General features: G+C 48.1%; 1 protein-coding gene across 1 annotated transcript; it reads right to left on the bottom strand.

Annotated features, from left to right (window-relative positions):
• Nucleotides 1-268: 268 nt before the first annotated feature.
• On the bottom strand, nt 269-16,268 carry LOC144129489 (uncharacterized). The gene is made up of 4 exons (XM_077663656.1): nt 16,248-16,268; nt 14,782-15,107; nt 11,860-12,214; nt 269-609 (listed from the first exon to the last, which is right to left on the bottom strand). Exons 1-4 carry the CDS (start codon nt 16,266-16,268, stop codon nt 376-378), a joined length of 936 nt encoding a protein of 311 aa, XP_077519782.1. The 3' UTR covers nt 269-375.
• Between the last annotated feature and the right edge of the window lie 288 nt (nt 16,269-16,556).

Raw genomic sequence — 16,556 nt, 5'->3', positions numbered from 1 at the left:
TAAATTGCAGCAAAAAATAATATGTGGTGCACCCCTTTATTACATGCCTTCGGTATATGCGTATTGGAAGCCACGCAAAATTGAGTTTTCGCACAAGCGCATAATACTGACGATCATCTTTGCAAATTTGCCCATCACATTTGGATGCGCTTTCTCTTTCCGCTATATGACTAGAAGTAAAAACATTGTGCTCTCAAAAGCACTACTACAAACGAAGGTAGGTATTGAGGTATTGCATTCTGTACAAAATTCTCTTTTCGCCTTAACAGAAACTGGTTTTTACGTTGCTTTAGGGGTTGATGTAGCGTCAATACTGACACAGAATTATTCCCCCGGCGCCTGGTACAAAAATAGCCTGGCGCATAGCTCCGCCGTCTAGCCAGTCAGAAACGTGCATTTGTCTCTGCGATTCATGGCGGAACCAAGCTGGCAGCGGAAGGCGTTTGCGAAAGGCTCGAAGTTCCGCACCGCCGCGTTGCAACCTGAAGACCAGCGGCGTTCGGCCGCGTCCACTTGGCATAGGCTGAGGCACATTGTCATGAAGAAGACCTGCTCCGCCGTGTAATGTTCCATGCCCTTGAGACGTATTTCTTCGGTGCCATTCACCACCTGTGTGAGGCGCGACAAGAGGCCCGCTTAGAACCCTCATGGAGCGTCGTGGCACAAAATTAGATTCGGTTCATAGATGTCTTGTTCCACTTCCACACTAATATAGCCTCCACAATTATAGAGTATCTCCGCCTCCCACAAATCACCTACCATTTTGTTGCTCTGGAGAGCTTTATCACTTTGTCCTGGTAATCGGAAAGTACCCGTCCTTTTATGCACACCTTCAGCAAACGTAGCAAAGTGCGCTATAGCAGGTTACGTTATACATGCAAGTCGCGTGATTAGTCATTTTGGTCCATGATTACGGAGGTTCGCGCCATATGGTGTCTCCCCAGAACGTAGAGGACATGACGCCTTAGTGGTGGGAGCTGTGCAGCCAGTGAGGATCCACACGGGTGCGTGTACCGGGAGTGTGATTCCTCATGATGTAAGCGGCCGCATGGCAGAGTTCCCTATTGAGGTACGCCTTGCGAGTCGCTCATGATTGTGGTGTGAGCGTGCTTGATGGCAAGCGCGATTGCGACTTCCTCAGCGTCCGCTGTGCTGTTTCGGCTTTGGACCGTGGCGCTGGCTATATTCTACCCAAGGTTGATTGTGACGCAATGAGGCACTGACAAGATAGCTCGAGGTCAAGTATGTAAGAAAAGTTAACGCATCCATGTTATGTGTTGCTTCCCTCTTTCAGTCTCAAAAGCGCAACAATAAAAGACTAAAGCTGAAAGAACCCTCCGGCATTGAACACAGCGTATTCTATCAATAGCCATCTGAACGACCTAATGCCACTGAAAGAAACCGTACCTAAAGCTGTGCAGTCAAGGTCTGATAAATAAGAGGAGCTGTTAACACAACAGGCAACATAAGAGAATGACACAGAGAACATTCGCAGAAGAGTGGAGGCTCTGAAAGGAGGCAGGAATCCAGACGCAGATGAGGCAAATGAACGAATGAGCGATAAGCTAAATGACTTGGAATGGAGAAGCCGGCGGCTAAACCTAGGAGGTCATGAGACAAAGGTATCGAAAACCGAAAACTAGATAGAAAAGGTAAATTCCGGCGCCAACCTTACTGGTATGCCGAATGTATCGGAAAGAGATATTTCTGCTATACATCGCCTCCCTGCTAAGCATGACAAGCCACCCGGTGTAATTGTTCGGTACACAAGGCAGGGACCAGTGGCTTGATGGTAGAAAAGCTACAGGAAAAGGATTCCAATATTTTCATTCAGGAAAACATGACGAACCAAAACCGCCAGCTGCTTTGCCCAGTGAAAGAATGGGCAAAAGACAACGGTTGCCGATACGTATGGCATAGAAATGGCGAAATCATGTGCATGGCAGATGGTGACAGTGCTATAGTGATAGAAGCCAACATGACCTCCGAACGTAATTCTTTCGCAAAAATCGAAAAAGGCACACACTTCGAATAAAATGTACTTGGGGCACGCACATTAAGAAAATTGATCAACAAGCTTGTATCTACGAGAAAGGGCCTCATAAACTGTTTTCATTTAAATGTGCAGTCAATCAGCAAGAAAGTGTCAGAACTTGAATGTATATTGCAGAAGTGGATTGAATATTTCAATGTGCTCATGTTCACTGAAACTTAGCAGTCATGCAACTCAAATACTTTCCAGCTCTCGGGGATGAAAACTGTGTGTACAGGTCTAATCGCAGGGGAGGAGGCGTGTGTCTACTTGTGAATGAGTTCTTTCCAGCAATCTTATTTCCGGAATTTTCATGTGCGTCTAGTAATTACGATGTCTTGTGTGTAATGGTGCATGCCCTTGTCATCGCTGTTTGTTACTTGTATGACTGATTTCATGGACATTTCTGGAAAAACTATTGTCAGTTCTTGACGAAAATGAATACAGGATTACACTTGGTGGTGGCTTTAATGTTGACATAGGTTCTACCAGCACACCGAAATTTTATTTTGATAATATGCTCTCCTGTGTCGTGCGCACAAATTTTGTAAGCTCTTCCACGCGAATCACCCTTTACTTAGAAACTATTTTAGATTTGTTTATATCAAACTGCTATCGCTCTTCCATAAAAGCTCTATACTTGCATATCCTGTAAGCGACCATTTACCGATATGCTGCAGCACTGACATGAACATTTCTAAGGTTTCAGCTTCAGATATAGGTTGCAGGTTTCAAGTTGTTTCCAATGCAGATCTCGGTGCTTTCCGTCTAGAAATAAATCAGCTATGCTGGGACAGTGCTTTTGGCGAGAGTGATGCGAATACTGCTTACGGGGCTTTTTTGTGCTCCTCCGCTTCAGTATACAAAAGTACTGCAGAGCGGTTAATTTGCACGTTGGAAGCGCCGGCGACGAAAACCCTAGCAAAAGTAATCTCCTAGCCAGCGAGGCTTGAGACCGGGACACAAATGGCAGCGTTCCAGCACGAGCATCCGACGGGCGCCGCAAGCGCTTCGTCGTCGTTGGCGTCGATGCTGGACTATCTTCTTCAGTCCAACTGCCCCGGCGGAAAGAGGGAGCCATCCTGGCGACTCATGGCGAGGAGACGACGAGTGGGCTGTAACGAGGCTTCAAGCGGCTGACGTGAACGACGTCGCGGCCACGGCGGCGATGGTCCGAAGGTGGTGTCACCGGTTCGATGATGTAGTTGACCGGCGACGTGTGCTCTAAGATGCGGTAAGGGTACATGTGCTTGGCCGAAAATTTGGACGTAGCCTGAATAGAGAGCCAGACCAGTGAGCCAGTGGGGAAGTCAACAGCGGGCGTGTCTCGATCGAAATCATATGGTTGCGGAGGCCTTGGCGTTCGCCGTTGAAGAAGCCAGACAACTGGCGGCACTGCTAAGCATGGAGGGTAATGTTAGAAAGGAAGTATATTTAAGCTGTCGGGTTTGTAGGAAAGGATTGTATCCAAAATACAAGAATGTTCGCGCCCGAATAAAAGAAAGAACGGGAAAAATCCGGTGGTTGCGTGAGATGCGGTGTTATTGCATAGGTGACGAACGGAAGAACCTGATTTGAATTAGAGTTGTCGGAGCGAATGTACATGGCGATCATGCCCCCAAGAGTCTGGTTGAAGCGTTCGGTGAAGCCGTTGGTTTGAGGATGGTAAGCAGTAGTGGTGCGGTGGCCGCGGTCACTGAGAAGTTCTCCAGGAGCGCTGTGACACAGGGCAAAGTGATGGGGAAGGAAGAAGGCTACATCGCGAGCAGTAGCCGCAAGTAGGGCTGCGGTCTCAGCGTACCGAGTGAGGAGGTCCACAGCGATTATGATCTATCGATTCCCAGCGGTTGTGAAGAGAAATGGCCCATATAGGTCGATGCCCACACGATCAAAAGGGCGAGCCGAGCACGGTAGTGGCTGTAACGCGGCAGTCGGAGGGCGAGGTGTCTACTTCCACTGCTGACAGGCAGTGCAAGAGCACACGTAGCGACGAACGAAGTTGTACAAGCCCCGCCAATAGTACCTCGGGCGTAGTCGCTGGTAGGTCTTCAGCGAGCCAGCGTGAGGGCGCTGAGGGCCGGCATGGTGGTGTTCACAAATCAACAACAGGAGATGTCGGGGAATCACGAGAAACCACATTCGGCCGTCTGGACGATAGTTGGGCGGTATAGAAGATCGTCGCGGAGGGCAAAATGGGAAGCTTGGCGACGAAGGGCCCGAGGGAAGGAGGCCGTAGAGTGTGCACGAAGTACGTCGAGCACGGATGAAATCCGTGGATCTTGGCGTTGTTGAAGGGGCATGTCCATGGCAGTGAGCGCCGCGAGTATCGAATCATATATTGTGGAAAAGAGCGCAGGGGAGGGCAGTGGCGAGCGTGAGAAGGCGTCGGCGTCGGGGTGTTTTGTGGCCTGACAGGTAAACTACGGTAATATCGAATTCCTAAAGACGGAGGGCCCAGAGGCCAAGACGCCCTGAGGGATCTTTTAGTGAGGTTAACCAGCCCAAGGAGTATTGATCAGTGACGACAGTGAACGGGCAGTCACTATATATATATATATATATATATATATATATATATATATATATATATATATATATATATATATATATATATATATATATATATATATATATATATATATATATATATATGGGCGGAATTTTGTTAGAGCCCACACTACGGCGAAACACTCCTTTTCTGCCATGGTGTAGTTGGACTAAACTTTGGTGAGGGCACGCAACGACGTATTCAGCAAATTCGGCTTGCGCTGGGCAAGGACAGCACCGAGGCCGACTCCGCTTGTGTCGGTGTGCACCTCAGTAGGGGCACTGGGGCCGTAGTGTCGAAGGATAGGTGGTGAAGTTAGAAAACGACGGACAGCAGCAAAAGCGTCATCGCAGGCCGAGTCCCACGTAGACAGGTTGGCGGGACCATTAAGGAGTTTCGCAAGGGGCACGACGATAAAGGCGAAATTTGGGACAAATCGCCGAAAATAGGAGCAGAGACCCACAAATCAGCGCACCTATTTTGTGGAAGTCGGTTGAGGGAAGCCAGCCACAGCACTTAGTTTGTCAGGATCTGGCCGGACGCCGTTTTTGGAGACGAGGTGGCCGAGTATTGCCAGCTGCCGGGCGCCAAAGTGACATTTTTTTCAGATTAAGGTGACAGCCAGCACTGCTGAGACACTGCAGTATCTGGCGCAAGCGCTTGAGATGCGTCTAAAGATCGGGCGAAAACACGACGACATCATCTAAATAGCAGAGACAAATGTTCGACTTGAGGCCGCGCAAGATGTCCATCATTCGTTCAAACGTTCCGGGAGCGTTACAGAGGCCGAATGGCATAACGTTGAACTCATAGAGTCTGTAACGGGTGACGAACGCCGTTTTAGGATGGTCGGACTCAGCCATCGGGACTTGCCAATAGCCGGAACGGAGATCTTGGGACGAGAACTCGGCGCCTTGCAAGCAGTCAAGGGCGTCGTCAATACGGGGTAGCGGGTAGACGTCTTTGCGCGTAATTTTGTTAAGGCGACGATAGTCCACGCAATATCGTATCGAGCCATCCTTCTTTTTCACCAGGACGACTGGGGATGACCAAGGACTGGCCGATGGTTGAAATATGCCGCGTTGTAGCATATCGTCAACATGCTCAGTTATGACGCCGCGCTCGGGAGGCGACACACGGTAGGGGCGCTGACGGAGAGGAACATGGGTGCCGGTGTCAATGTGGTCCTCGACAGTGTTCCCACGGCCCAAAGAAGTGGACTGGCGGCCAAACGATGTGCGCGGTGAGCCGTGTCGAGAGCGCGGTCAATGGAGCGGTCTAAAATGTCTGAAGACGGCGGGTGATCTGGAGTAGCGCCACCTGGGGTGACGGCAGCGACGTCCGCCCCGGAGGAGGCCACATCAGTGTCCAAGGAAGAGATCAAGTCAGCGGTTTCAAAATGGCCGACGCACTAGCCACGGAGCAGGGAGAGCGCGGAGAATAAGGTGTTAGAGACAAGGATGGCGGTAGCACCGTGGTGAATGTCGATGACGGCACTGGGGAGAGAGGTGTCGGCGAGAGGCAACGGCGGGGGAAGGCGTGAAGAGAACGGTGGCGTCAAAAACAGAGGCGGCGCAAACAGGGACGAGCACGGTACTGTCAGGGGGAATGTCAGTGTCCTCGGCGACAACAAGCTTAGCAGCAAGGCGAATCGGAGGCTCGTCGAATGGCGCATCGCAGAGCGGAGGGAAGACGACGTGCGCACGGGCGCAGTTAACGACGGGACTGTGGAGGGATAGCAAACCCATCCAAGAATGACTTCATTGGAGCTTGCACGGAGGACTAAAAATTCGGCAACATATAAAACATCGGCGATGACGACGCGTGCTGTGCAAGCGGCAGAAGGATGAACGGGCTCGGCGCTGGCTTTACGGAGTGAGAGTCCAGAAGATGGGGTGGTAACTTTTCGAAGCGAGCGGCAGAAGTTTTCATTAATTTCAGAAACGGTGCCTCCAGTGTCCACAAGCGCAAGTGTCTTGAGACCGTCTACAAACACATCAAGAAGATTCGGCGGAGAATGCCGAGGACTTAAGCAGGGCGATGAGCGCGCAGTTCGTGCCCCGGGAACTGCGGCAGCTAGTTTTCCAAATCAGTGGGGATGTTGCGACGCCTCACGGGCGACAAGGAGCGGCGGCGAGGGGAAGGCGAGTGGTGGGAAACGTAGGGCTGGCGACCGAGCGCGCGGTCAGGAGAGGTCCCCTGAGGTTGTGGTCCGAAAGGTGGGCGAAAGGTGCGGTCTGTATCGGGGTATTCCGGCAGAGTGTGGACAGGCGCATGCAGAGTACGTCTACAGAGGCGCTCGACGTGGCCCGGGAGACCGCAGGCATAGCATATCGGTCTATTGTCAGCTGTGCGCCAAGGGTTGTAGGTAGCGGGCGTGAAGCGGTTTCGTGGAGCAACAGGCGCAGGCACTGCTGGAGGAACGTACGCATAAGCCTGCGGTCGCGGTGGTTTGTGTGACAGCCTCGAAATATGTGAGAGGGGCGGGAGCGGGTGCAGGCGGCACGGCAACTGGAGGACCGTAGCTCCACGGGGCAGCAACAGGGGTTGGCGGGATCGGGGGAAAACCGACCTGGGGAGCCAAGGAAGCTAGTTGCCGAAGAGTAGGAAGTGCATCGGCGACTTCCTGCGTGATGGCGTGCCGGATCTCAGCGGTGAGGGCAGGCGCTGACTGGTGTTGGCGAGATAGGAGCGAGAGCTGCCGGCCGACCTCGCCCCGCGCGAAGTATTTGATGGTAGCGAGTAAATCGGGGTTGATGGCCAGGCCGGAGATGTCGGCAGGCGGAGGTGGTCGACGAGCGCAAAGACATTGCTTGCGCAGCTCGTCGAAACTTTGGCACAGGGTATACAGCGAGGCAACGGTGGTGGGACTCTTCGCCAACAACATTTGAAAAGCGTCGTCGTCGATACCCTTCATGGTGTGCTTGATATTGTCAGCCTCTGTCATAGCCGGATCAACACAGTTGCAGAGGTCAACGACATCTTCAGTGTAGCTGGTGAAAATGTCGTCCGTGTGCTGAGCTCGGACGCGCAAGCTTTGCTCAGCGCGCAGTTTCAGCACGGCGGGACGGCCGAAAACCTCCGCAAGTGTACTTTTCAGAACAGCCCAAGCGAGAATGTCGGCCTTGTGGTTGCGGAACCAGAGCTTCGCGACATCGCTGAGGTAGAAAATAACATTGATAAGCTTGACGTGGTTGTCCCAGTTGTTATGGCGGCTCACCCATTCGTACGATTCCAGTCAATCTTTCACATCCTGGTCGCTGTGGCCGCTGAAAACAGCGGGGTCCCGCTGCCGGACGGAACCGGAGCAGGTGACTGGCTGCGCCGGGGCGGCGGGCTGTTGACTGGCCTTGCTCGTTGACATCGAGATGGTGCGGCTGCGAAGGTCCACGGTGATGGTGAAAAGGGAAACGCAGCAACCTCCACCAGTTCTAGAGCGGTTTATTGGCACGTTGGAAGCGCCGGCGAGGAAGACCCTAGCAAAAGTAATCTCCTAGCCGGCGAGGAGAGAAACTGGGACGCAAGCGGCACGTTCCAGCACGAGCATCCGACGGGCGGCGCAAGCGCTTCGTCGTCGTTGGCATCGGTGCTGAACCATCTTCTTCATTGCATTTTTTTATTGATAAGCCTCCCTAAAATAAAAAAGCCGTCAAAAACCGTCGATAACGCGAGAGCTATTGCGAAAATTTGAAAAGAAAGAGCGTCTGCTCAAAAAATTTATGCAGACTCGAGAGGAGAGTTTCTTGCTCAGATTAAATCCTTTCGGAATTCTTTGAACAAACAGCTAAAGAACTCAATTAAAACATGCCATTTTCGCTACTCTTCTTCTTGTTTGTCATTTTCAGATGTCACGTGGAAGGATCTAAATTTTCTGATAGCGCGCAGTGAGCAGAAATGGATGGTTGCAGAAATTCGTCATGATGGGCGGGTGATGAGTGGACAAAACATGGTCGACGCATTTAATTGGTATTTTGTGCATCGAGACTTAAGCGCAATATCACGTCGATGTTTTTTTTTTTGAGGGGGGCAGAAAATCCAGATAGTTTGTTCCTACGGCCGACCGATGCAAATAAAGTATTTTCTACTTTCTTGAACCTAGAAAACTCTCACAGCTGTGACTGTGACGGTGTGCACAATAAGCTGATTAAGTATGTAATCGACATTATCAGTCCAGTCCTGCCCTATCTCTTTAACTTGTGCATTTCTTCCAGAGTATTTCCGCTTAAAATGCGAATGTCCGGACCCCGTAGAGTATCTGTTACGGGTCCAATTGAACTTATTTTTGGAAATGTGGCTGAGAGTTTGAAGGATGCTTCACTCCCTCCATTTGTTGGCCTGGTATTGCTCTACCTCCGGGATCGGCCTTGTCTTTAGCGCGTCTTTACTACCCTGTCTCTCTATCCCATCTTTCAACTCTCCTACTATATCTGCACGTGGTAGCGATTGTGGCTCGGCTTGAGCCAGTGGGCAGGCCTGTGCACTTTCCTTTTCTTTCTTCCTGGCAACAACAGACAGACCGCTCAAAATGCGAGTCACACGTGTCATCCCTGTTTTTAAGAAAGGCGGCAGTCTCAACGTTACCTACTGCAGTAATAATAATAATTGGTTTTTCGGGGAAAGGAAATGGCGCAGTATCTGTCTCATATATCTTTGGACACCTGAACCGCGCCGCAAGGGAAGGGATAAAGGAGGGAGTGAAAGAAGAAAGGAAGAATAGGTGCCGTAGTGGAGGGCTCCGGAGTAATTTCGACCACCTGGGGATCTTTAACGTGCACTGACATCGCACAGCACACGGGCGCCTTAGCGTTTTTCCTCCATAAAAACGCAGCCGCCGCGGTTGGGTTCGAACCCGGGAACTCCGGATTAGTAGTCGAGCGCTCTACTGCAGGCCTATATCTATTCTCCCGGTATTTGCTAAGGGTTTGGAAAAGATTCTGTTCAAGCAATTATTCTCTTTCTGCGACAAACAGAAAATTATAGCAAAAGCACAGTATGGTTTCAGAAAACAAATGTCAACAGAACTTGCCCTCTCAGATAAAAAAGAACACATATTACAAAAAAATTGAATTTAAACAGTTGGTTGCAGGCATTTTCGTGGATTTCACTCAGGCGCACGACTACATTAGACACTTCACTTTGCTTGTAAAGTTAAACCATTACGGCGTCCATGCTCTTCCCTTGAAAATAATAAAAATCATCTTTCGAATAGAACACAGTTGGTTTCAGTAAATGATTGTTTTCATAAATGACTTGACATCAAGCAAAAAAAACTTATTGCGGAAGTGCCGCAAGGAAGCATACTTGGCCCATTAATTTTTAATCTATATATAAATGACGTTGCCCATATTGGCTCCGGTTTTAAACTAGTCATATACGCGGATGATACGAGTATCTTTGTCTCATCACCTTGTGAAGCTGACTTCAGAGCGGAAGCTAATAGTGTGCTATAAAAATTTGGTATCTAGAGTAGCACCAACCGCTTAAAAATAAACATTGAAAAACAAAGGCGGTAATTTTTCATTCCAAGGGCAGATACATTACTAATGAGCACGCTATAATCTTAAAAATTTCAAAAATAGGTGCTGTTTCATTTGTTAAAGTGCTCGGCGTTTATTTTTCACACAACCTGCAATGGGACGATCATGTGGATAACTTATGGCAGAATTTAAGTTCTGCCACCGGAATGCTTAATCACCAAAGTTATTCACATCCACAATCAATCAACCTAATGACTTATAATACTTTATTTGTGTCCTCCCTACATTACTGCTATTTATTCTGGGGCACCACTACGGTGACCAATTTAAACAGGGTGTTAAATATAAAAAAAAGTTTTACGACGCATCGCAAATGTAAAATACACAGAGCCTTCTGCCCCTCTTTTAAAACAACTTAATGTAATGAGATCACACGAGTTATACTACTACATATTTTGTCGCCGGAACTATTTGAGTGCAAAACACTCGATCTCTCTTCGTTCAGACACAACAGGTTTATAACAGAACCCTGTAAAGTTCCAAAATATCGTAATAATGCGGTAGACAAATGCTACAAAACACGTTATCAAGGCTGCTAAACAAATACAATAGGTTAGACATTGATAAACTGAAATTAACCTCCTCTGAGCATAAACAGCTATTCAAGACCAGATTGTACATTCCTGGACGATTTTCTTCTTAGTGATTTCTTTGCGTTCTTTGTGTGCGGAGAACGTTCTATGTTTTTGTTGTACTTGTACAAGCTTACACGGTAATAATTTAATCTTCTTTGTCATCACTAGGCTGTAATAGTTTTTTTTTCCACTATCTCTTCCTGTCTTCTGCTGCCACTGTATTGTTCGGCGCCAGGGGCTCCCCAAGCCGTCGTTGCACGGCTTTTTCCTTGGAGTCATGTGCACCGTGGTATACGAATAAACAGCGTGAATGAATGAATGAATGAATGAATGAATGAATGAATGAATGAATGAATGAATGAATTAATGAATGAAGTCCTGCCGAGGAGTCAGTGCTTATAGAAAATATGTCTAAGGATATCGTAAGACGTGAGTTCGATCCCGGCCGCGGCAGTCGCAATGCGATGGAGGCAAACCTCTAGGGGCCCGTGTATTGTGCGATGTCAGTGCACGCTAAAGAACCCAAGGCGGTCGAAATTTTCGGAGCCCTCCACTACGGCGTCCCTCATAGCCTTACTCGCTTTGGAACGCTAAACGCTCCATAATCCACAAATCGAACTAAGGATCTCGTGTAAAGGACATCTTAAGCTGAGGCCTGCTCTATGATACAAGCTTGTGTCAGGAGCGGTGTTCTCCTCGCGGTCTAATCTTCGCTTCAAGACAGCGTGAGATCCCACATTTTTGTGATGGAAGCAAAAATATACGAAAACACAAAGACTCGAAAGACTACAAATGTGATGCCACATCACCCCGCTTTACGATTATTGGCTGCGGTGAACAACGTCCATCATTATTCTATTGTACTCAGCACAGGAGAAGAATACTATGACTACTGAATAACTTTTTGACCGGTGGAAAACGGACAAGGTATCTTCACCAGGTGTACTTCACGGTATTAAGACAGTTTACATAAGGCGACAAAAAACAGCATGTAGACAATCACCTTCTCTACCCTGTCTTTGGAAAATTTAATCACGCGTGCTTCAATAAACTTCAAACTTTGCCTTGTGCACTGTTTAATTTTTTAAAAGGCTGGCTCTAGAACCCACGTGTGTTCAGGGTGTGCAAGCCTGTAATGTGTGAAAAATAAAAAAGAGTGCCGTTTACCTTGGCGAAAGCGCCGTGTGCCACAGCTAGCGCCGGCAGGAAAGGAAACGCCTGATCTTTCTCCCTCTCGTCGGAGCACTTGAGCGCCAGCGCCAGCCGGTCTGCCTCGGTGGCCGCGGGCACCTCCTGCAGCGCTGCGGCGTCGAACAATTTGCGCATGTCCATCATGCGCGCCAGGCGCATGGCGTACTCGAAGCCCAGGCCACCGTAGTTGATGGCCGCCGTGCCTTCTCGGTAATAGAGCGGCGACTCCAGTGCGGCGGTCGCCATGGCCACCTTCTTCAGCAGAGGACTGTAAGTGGACAGCGACGCCGGGTCCACCTTGTAGAACTGAGAGGCCACAGTGTGCGGGTAGCTGTGGGAGGAAAATAGCAGTCATTCAAACAATGGTGCGCGAGTGCAGTCCATATAGCAGCAATGGCTCACTCCTCAGCACTTTATGCTGCTTGGACAACGGGGCCTCATCAGCTGACCCTTCTGGACTACAATCTGAATTTTCTGAAGATCGCTTCCCAGTCATAAAATTCAAATACAAAAAGTACCAGAAGTTGGATCAAAGTATTTAGCCGAAATCACAGTAGAGTAGACCTTTAATTAAAGAGTTATTGCTCAGGAGCATCCCCAGACCAGGACTCATTTTCCAAATACAAAGGTTCTGAGAAAGCTTTACAGCTTCCCTGCTCCAGCCGTATGGCAACGCTTATGTGGATGCTACCTAGTAATTACTCCCCAACTGGGTAGGAGAGGTCGGATTTTTCGATTTTAACCGGAAAGAACAGCTAATGAAAGTACGCCAGATTTCATTTTTCGAAATTCTGTTTCATACAAAGCAGCCACAGTGCTTGTTCGGTCTATACGCGCTACAGAGCTTTGAACTCGCACTGTAATAAGGAAGTGATCACTCATTGGCATCGACCCAAGCGCAGCCATCCGGCTACAAAGGAAAGCAATACAGCTTCCCCAGAAACATCGTAAAAGAAAATTCGTTCGGGTCAGGGGTTATTGATCAATTAAATTCAATCATCAAGATCAAGTTATTGATTTTTCTTTGCGAAGTTTCTCTGCAAGCCCTATAGCTTTCCTTTGTAGCCGTACCGCTGTGGTCGGGTGAATGCCAATGAGCAATTACTCTCTTATTTTAAATCTGCTCCACTTTCGACAGATTCCCCAAAAACCTATGACCAACAAATCATATTCGCCGGAGCGACAGCGAGATATACTCGGTTCTAAAAGACAACAAACTGAGGGAGCCAAGAGCAAAGTCATCGAATGGGGTCGTTGGCAAGTAGCAGCGCGGTTTTCCGTCTTGAGGCACTGGCTTTGCGACCTCGGACGCAAGGCGACACAAACCAGGAGGCTCGATCTCCTAGCCAAGCGTCATCTGCTACCGTAGTGACATCTGCTCACAGCCTGTCATCACCTGCTTAGTGCTTTTGCTGCTTGAAGTGACTTCACCCCGTGACTGTAAAGCACTGAGGAATGTTTGCAACTACTGTAGCCACCCACCTTCGAAGCGATGCCAACCACGAGTGTCATGAGCAAGTGTTATGTTCTGGTTTCGCGATGATTGAGCAGAATTTTCATCGCTGTTGTATTAACGCGAAAGATGTCACGGTTACCTTTGGCTCCTCTTGGATTTATGCGAGGGGCTTTCCTTCGTTCGGAAATTGAAACACTGCGTTTGTGAAGCGTAAGCTGTTTATATTGAATTCTTTCTTAGAGTAAAACACGAAACTACAAGCCTGTACAACTCACACAAATACACTTGCAGTCATTACAAATGAATAAACAGATTCAGACATGAAGCCTACTGTTTAGAAAGACATAGTTCTACCTTTTCAAGCTTCGAAACTATATAAGCGTTTTGCTAGCCTTTTGCGTTCGCGCATGTGTTTCGCTCATTTGCTTTTATGCGCGGCCCTTATGCTGGCACACCCACACCACCATATATGCGACCGCATGTGCATTAATCACTGCCGCATTATCAGCACGCGCAAACATACAGGGGAACTTAATTACTAAATGACTTTTACCGCACAGGGGTGACAAACGTAGTGCGAGAATGAAAACAGCACTACTTCTATAGCAAGGATACTCAGAAGCCTGAAAGTTTCGTTCTCAAATAAACACGAAAAGAAGAACGCTGAGCTTCAGAAAAATAAAAACATGAAACAACAACTCCCTGTACAACACATAAGCGTCAGCCTTCAATTCGGAAACCCATTGAATATAATGGAGGCCAGATTCTTGTGGTCAACTCCGTATACTGTGAAGGGAATGTGGAAGTATTAAAGACAAAACGTTAGGCACAATGTAAGCTGCAAATGTAAAAAAACAAAGCGCGCCACGGTCGCGGCTTGCTTACATAAGGAAGGTAGAAAGCCGAGAAGAACAAAGAGCAGTGACTGCGTGACGAGCGCATATTGGCTATGCAGTATATTCTATATAATTTGCATAAAGATGTTTTGGAAATTGTTTGCGACTTGCTTTGCATGCATTTAAACTCTGCTACGGGCTGCTCTAATCATTCTGCATTCGCTTTTTTTAACCCTTCTTTCGTCTTTTCCATTTAGTGAAATATTCCAGTACTCTAGTAACTCGGTTACTTTTGTCCGTACAGGAAATTGGTAAGAAAGACTTGGCGCGCTTTCATAGCTATATTGTTTAGGTTTATCAGTAAAGATTTTTGTAACACGCGATAAGATACCTTGCGTGACCCACAGCTGCTTGTAAGGGACGGAAACCCAACGAAATTGTGAAATGCAGTTTTTTTTTTACTTCGCCTCCACCATACTCAACAAAAATAAGTGACATTCAAGATGCAGCTAGTTAGATTTATTAAGAGAGTCCAGGGCTTTTTAGGTTCGCACTGCCGTTCCTCACACTTTCCAACGGCGCAATAAGCTTTCAAGTGTGCAGTACCTTCCAAAGGAGAGCGCGAGCTCTTCCCTGCTAGACTGCCAGTGACCGAAGAACGCCCGTGAGCTGTCCGGCCTTCTGCCGTACAAGCGGCCCATGAAGGCAGTGTCGAACTTGGGTGGTACTGGCCACACGACGGGATCCGCATCGTCCTTCAGCATACTGACGAGCGAATTGAGCTGAAATTGCGGCAGATTGTCCGAGGCACGCAGTTTTTCCACCGCCACCGAGTGCACCGTGTTGAGTATGTCCTCCACGGCTTGCCTTTCGGTGGATGAGAACTTCGCCGCGTGGATCGAAGCCAACAGGACGGCGTAGGTGACGCTGACCTGCGAACATGTAGCACACGGCACCCAGAGTCCCGTGTGATTAACTTTGTGAAAGGGACAAAATAAGAGGAACCCTCCATTTACTGCAAGCTCCCCTTTCTACTACACCATATGTACTGGACAAAGCTCGTAACAGAGTGAATTGAATTTATCTTCGGCGGACAGTAGCCAGGGATCACACAAGGAAGGCACCATTTATATTCAAAGGTTTTGCTCTTGAAAAATTAATGGAAGCTTGACACGTATTGGGTACCAACATCAGTATCTTACGTCAGCTCACCCCTTTTGTTCATTATATACATTCAGCGTGAGGTGAGTGAGGGTGACTCAAGATCCTGTTGCTCCGTTTAATGTATGCTAGCCTTCCTTTGCATAAACCCCCGGTTTTCTCTCTCTGCCGACGGTACCTGCACACAACGGGCAACAGAGTCACCGTAAAGATTCATGGGGGTGAACAGCCCAACAGAGGCGGGACAAAGACAAGACAGGCTTAAACAACTGCGTTTATTGAATAACAAAAAGTGGTAATATATAGTGAACGCCGACAATCAAACATAAAAAACAGGAAAACTGAGAAAAGGGGTAAACAACCTTTGTCACGTGCAAGGCGAGATATTCAATTTCCTTGCCATTTAATGTCACGGAAGGATTGCTGCTGCATCTTTCTCAAAGATTAATGATGTGATACGCTTCGATGACTTCGCGCGACACCTTGTTTTTATAATGGAACAGCACTGCTCTCTTCTGGCACATCGCTTCACATTTGCATTTTTGCACATTCGCGATAAAAATGCGCTGTTGACCCGTCATGAATGCTTACCAACTCAACCAAATCCCAGCTTTACTCATGGTAGCGAGTCGAATAGAATATGACATGCGACTTCACTCCTGTATACTACAAAATCCTGTACGCGGGACAAAACAATGTTTTTTTTTTTTGGCACTGGAACGATTGACGTATTCCTCGGAATAAAAGCCTTTTTGACGCAATGCATACGTACAAGTACCTGAAATGAGATCTGATACCATCCTCTTGCGGAGGTAGACCTGAGATCGAAAATATATCCCGCGCTGAACTGCTCGCTCTGACAAGCACCACAGAACAAATCAGGCGGGCACCCTAAGCAAATATCTCCTCACCAAGGCCACCACCTGAAACATCTTGCTACCTAGTAAATGAACGCTACGATCATAATTATGCCGTTCAACGAACCTCCACTTTGCAGCACCAGTGTTGGTAGCGGTAATACACGCGCGAAACTATTATAACAGGTACGAACGGACCACCTAATCCCCCAAACACCGCCCTAAAGTGGGCATCTGAGAAATGAGGTTACATGCACACTTTATATTCATAGTAAGCAGTAACATCCACAGCTGCACCAGTGGATATACAACTCCAACTCCAAATGGCCGATGACAACAGCAGGTAATAACTGAACAGCAGCT

The sequence above is a fragment of the Amblyomma americanum genome, chromosome 4 (assembly GCF_052857255.1).
Source record: "Amblyomma americanum isolate KBUSLIRL-KWMA chromosome 4, ASM5285725v1, whole genome shotgun sequence".
Classification (NCBI taxonomy): Eukaryota; Metazoa; Arthropoda; class Arachnida; order Ixodida; family Ixodidae; genus Amblyomma; species Amblyomma americanum.
Note: the sequence above shows the minus strand (reverse complement) of the source record. Positions and strands in the feature narration are given on the sequence as shown.

Bases quoted from the DNA above. Each gene is read 5' to 3' on its own strand.
- LOC144129489 (XM_077663656.1), bottom strand. From the start codon at position 16,268: ATGTTTCAGGTGGTGGCCTTG. The intron at 15,108-16,247 runs GTGAGGAGATAT...ACATGTTCGCAG, and splicing joins TGTTTCAGGTGGTGGCCTTG to GTCAGCGTCACCTACGCCGT. The intron at 12,215-14,781 runs GTACTGCACACT...TTCCTCCCACAG, and splicing joins CTCGCGCTCTCCTTTGGAAG to CTACCCGCACACTGTGGCCT.